Source organism: Quercus lobata, chromosome 5 (assembly GCF_001633185.2).
Source record: "Quercus lobata isolate SW786 chromosome 5, ValleyOak3.0 Primary Assembly, whole genome shotgun sequence".
In the NCBI taxonomy this organism is placed as follows: domain Eukaryota; kingdom Viridiplantae; phylum Streptophyta; class Magnoliopsida; order Fagales; family Fagaceae; genus Quercus; species Quercus lobata.
In genome coordinates, this window is record NC_044908.1 from 53,351,158 (window position 1) to 53,354,495 (window position 3,338).

Here is a 3,338-nt window from a genome sequence, read left to right on the forward strand (position 1 = left end):
GTTAGCTCGTGCCGATCGGCGAGCTCTGACGTCGACGGCGTTCCATCCGTCCCTTCCGATCTCCATCTCTCTCGGCGTGGAACAGGTCCGATTCACCTCTTCTCTATTCTCTCTGCTTTTTTTTTTTTTTTTCATTCTTTCTTTCAAGTGTTAATTTTAGTGTGGGTGGGTGTAATGTTTACTGTTAAAGCACTTTTATATATATAACGTGTTTTGTCTGATTTTTTTTTTTTTTTTTTTTAGTTATAACTTATCATTTATAAATTTGTTTTTGTGCCTTGCTATAGTTTTATTTATTTATTGAAGTTAAATATTGTAGGTGAATTATTAAAATGAATCCTGAAAAAGAAAGTGAGAATGAGAAATCATCTTCTGAGAATGCTGCTCCTCTATGGAAATATGTTACTAGATTAGAAAAAGCAAGTGTTGGTGGTGGGAATGTTTCTTTTAGATGTAATTATTGTGAAAAAATTTTTAAGGGGTCTTATTCAAGGGTGAAGGCACACTTGTTAAAATTGCCTAAGTTTGGAATACAAGCATGTGCCAAGGTTGGAGATGAGTATCAAAATGAAATGCAGAAATTAGAAGATGCATTTGAGGAATCTTCGCGTAGATTGAAGAAGCCTAAGTTAGTGTCTTTACCAACTGATTCTCCTACTAGTCCTAATTGGGATAGTAGGGAGAGTAGTACAGCTACAAGTCATCCATTTTCCCAAAAAAAAAAAGGGGTTGGGATTGGGAATTCTCCTTTGGAGAGGGCTTTTAACAATCAATGTCGAGAGCAATTAGATTGTCTTATTGCTAGGACATTTTACTCTGCTGGCTTACCCTTTCACTTTGCTAAGAACCCGTATTGGATTGAGATGATCAAGTTTGCAGCTAATAATAATTTAGCGGGCTATGTTCCTCCGGGTTACAATAAATTAAGAACAACTTTGTTGCAAAAAGAGAAGGCACATATTGAGAAGTTGTTGAGGGCAATTAAAGACACTTGGAAAGAAAAGGGTTTAAGCATTGTAAGTGATGGGTGGACAGATGTACAAAAAAGGCCACTTATCAATTTTATGGCTACATCACAGAAAGGGCCAATTTTTATCAAATCCATTGATGGTACCAAAGAGTACAAAGACAAGCACTTCATTGCTGACTTGTTTTTAAAGGTTGTTGGTGAGGTTGGGCCTCAACATGTTGTCCAAATTATTACTGATAATGCGTCTGTTATGAAGGCTGCAGGATCTATTGTTGAAGCTGAATATCCTCATATATTTTGGTCACCTTGTGTTGTGCATACTCTCAATTTGGCTTTGAAGAATATTTGTGCACCTAAGTACTCTTTGCAGAATGAGAATGCATATAATGAATGTAACTGGATTGCACAAGTTTCAGATGAGGCAACTTTCATTCGTATTTTCATCACAAATCATTCTATGAGATTAGCAATTTTTAATTCATATTCTCCTTTGAAGTTACTTGCTGTTGCTGAAACACGATTTGCTTCAATAATTATCATGCTTAAAAGATTGTTTCAAGTAAAACAAAATCTTCGAAATATGGTTGTTAGTGAGGAATGGATGTCATATAGAGAAGATGATGTAGGAAAAGCTCAAACTGTGAGGGATTATATTTTGAATGATTTGTGGTGGGACAAGGTTGAATACATTCTAAGATTCACAGAACCTATTTATGAGATGCTTCGAGTGGCTGACACGGATGCACCTATTCTCCATAAGGTGTATGAAATGTGGGATTCCATGATAGAAAATGTGAAGAAAGAAATATACCAACATGAAGGCAAGGAAGACTATGAGGAGTCTCCATTCTATGATGTGGTACACAATATACTTATTGAACGGTGGACTAAAAATTGCACACCACTTCATTGCCTAGCCCACTCCTTGAATCCAAAGTAATTTTTCTATCTCTTTAATCTTTTCGTTTATATTCTTTAGGTATTTCCAAATAAATAAACTAAACTCATTAGTTGTACTTGTTTATTTGTTTTTAACTAGGTATTATACTATTAAATGGATTGAGGAAGTTAGAGGCCGTGTTGCACCACATAAGGATGCTGAAATTTCAGTGGAGAGAAACAAGTGTCTCAAAAGGATCTTTCCTGATCCTGATGATAGGCAAAAAGTTAATGTGGAGTTTGGTTTGTTTAACTCATTACAGGTTTATGATGAGGATAACATGGAGGATAGGTGGAACTACAATCCAATGCTTTGGTGGTCAACTTATGGGTCTACTTTACCAATACTTCAAACTTTAGCTCTAAAACTTCTTCAACAGCCTTGCTCATCATCATGTGCTGAGAGGAATTGGAGTACCTATGGCTTCATCCATTCTATGAGGAGGAATAGAATTACTCCTAAACGTGCTGAAGATTTAGTGTTTGTTCATTCTAATCTTCGACTTCTTTCAAGGAGGAGGCCCGAGTACAATAGTGGAGAATCTAAGAAGTGGGACATTGGTGGAGATAATTGGGATGAGCCATTTGGAGGACCTGGGTTGCTTGAGGTTGCTTATCTCACACTAGATGAGCCAGAGATGGAGACAAGTATTGTTGAGAATAATGATTATGTTGATGATGATGATGTTGTTGTTCTTTGATAATCTTGTAGTTTAAAACTTGTTATCTTTTTATGTTTTTAGTTTGATGTTGAACTTGTTATCCTTTTATGTTTTTAGTTTGATGTTGAACTTATTATCCTTTTATGTTTTTAGTTTGATGTTAAACTTGTTATCCTTTTATGGTTTGTACTTTAAACATTTTATGTGTATTATTGTACTACTTTGGGTGTTAGTTTACTTATTTGTAGTTCTACATAATTTGAATTCTAGATATAAATGTATTTTATGTCTAAAAATATTAAAAAATGTGTCTAAATATAAAATTTAATTAATTATTTAACCGCCGTGTCGCCGCCGTGTCGTGTCCTTATTTTTCAAAAATTGCCGTATCCCCGTGTCCGTGTCCGTGTCCGTGTCCGTGCAACTTAGTGTACTCATCCACAAGTTGAAAGGAATATCATCTGTTCTTGAGGAGTGCAAGGTCGTTGTCCGAAGTTGATATATTCGTTGTCTCTGCCAAGAAGGGAAACCGGCCGGACTTGGCGATAAATGTGTTCCTTTATGTTTTAGAGAAAGGTTTCATGTTGACGCCAGCTGCTTAAGTATGTTGTATGTAGGCGAGCATGCATGTCCTGGACCTTGTAAGTAATAGAATTCTTTTGGATGCTTAAGACTTAATTTACCCAACTACAAAATTCCTCCTATATGCATGGTCCTAGCTGGAACACACTGGAGATGGAAAATGCTTCCCTTGGATGATTATTGGC

General features: G+C 36.0%; 1 protein-coding gene across 1 annotated transcript; it reads left to right on the forward strand.

Moving 5' to 3' along the window:
• Positions 1-332: 332 nt before the first annotated feature.
• Positions 333-2,650, forward strand: LOC115990686. The gene is made up of 2 exons (XM_031114493.1): positions 333-1,906; positions 2,010-2,650. The coding sequence occupies exons 1-2, from the start codon at positions 333-335 to the stop codon at positions 2,608-2,610; spliced, it is 2,175 nt and encodes a 724-aa protein (XP_030970353.1). The 3' UTR covers positions 2,611-2,650.
• Positions 2,651-3,338: the final 688 nt, after the last annotated feature.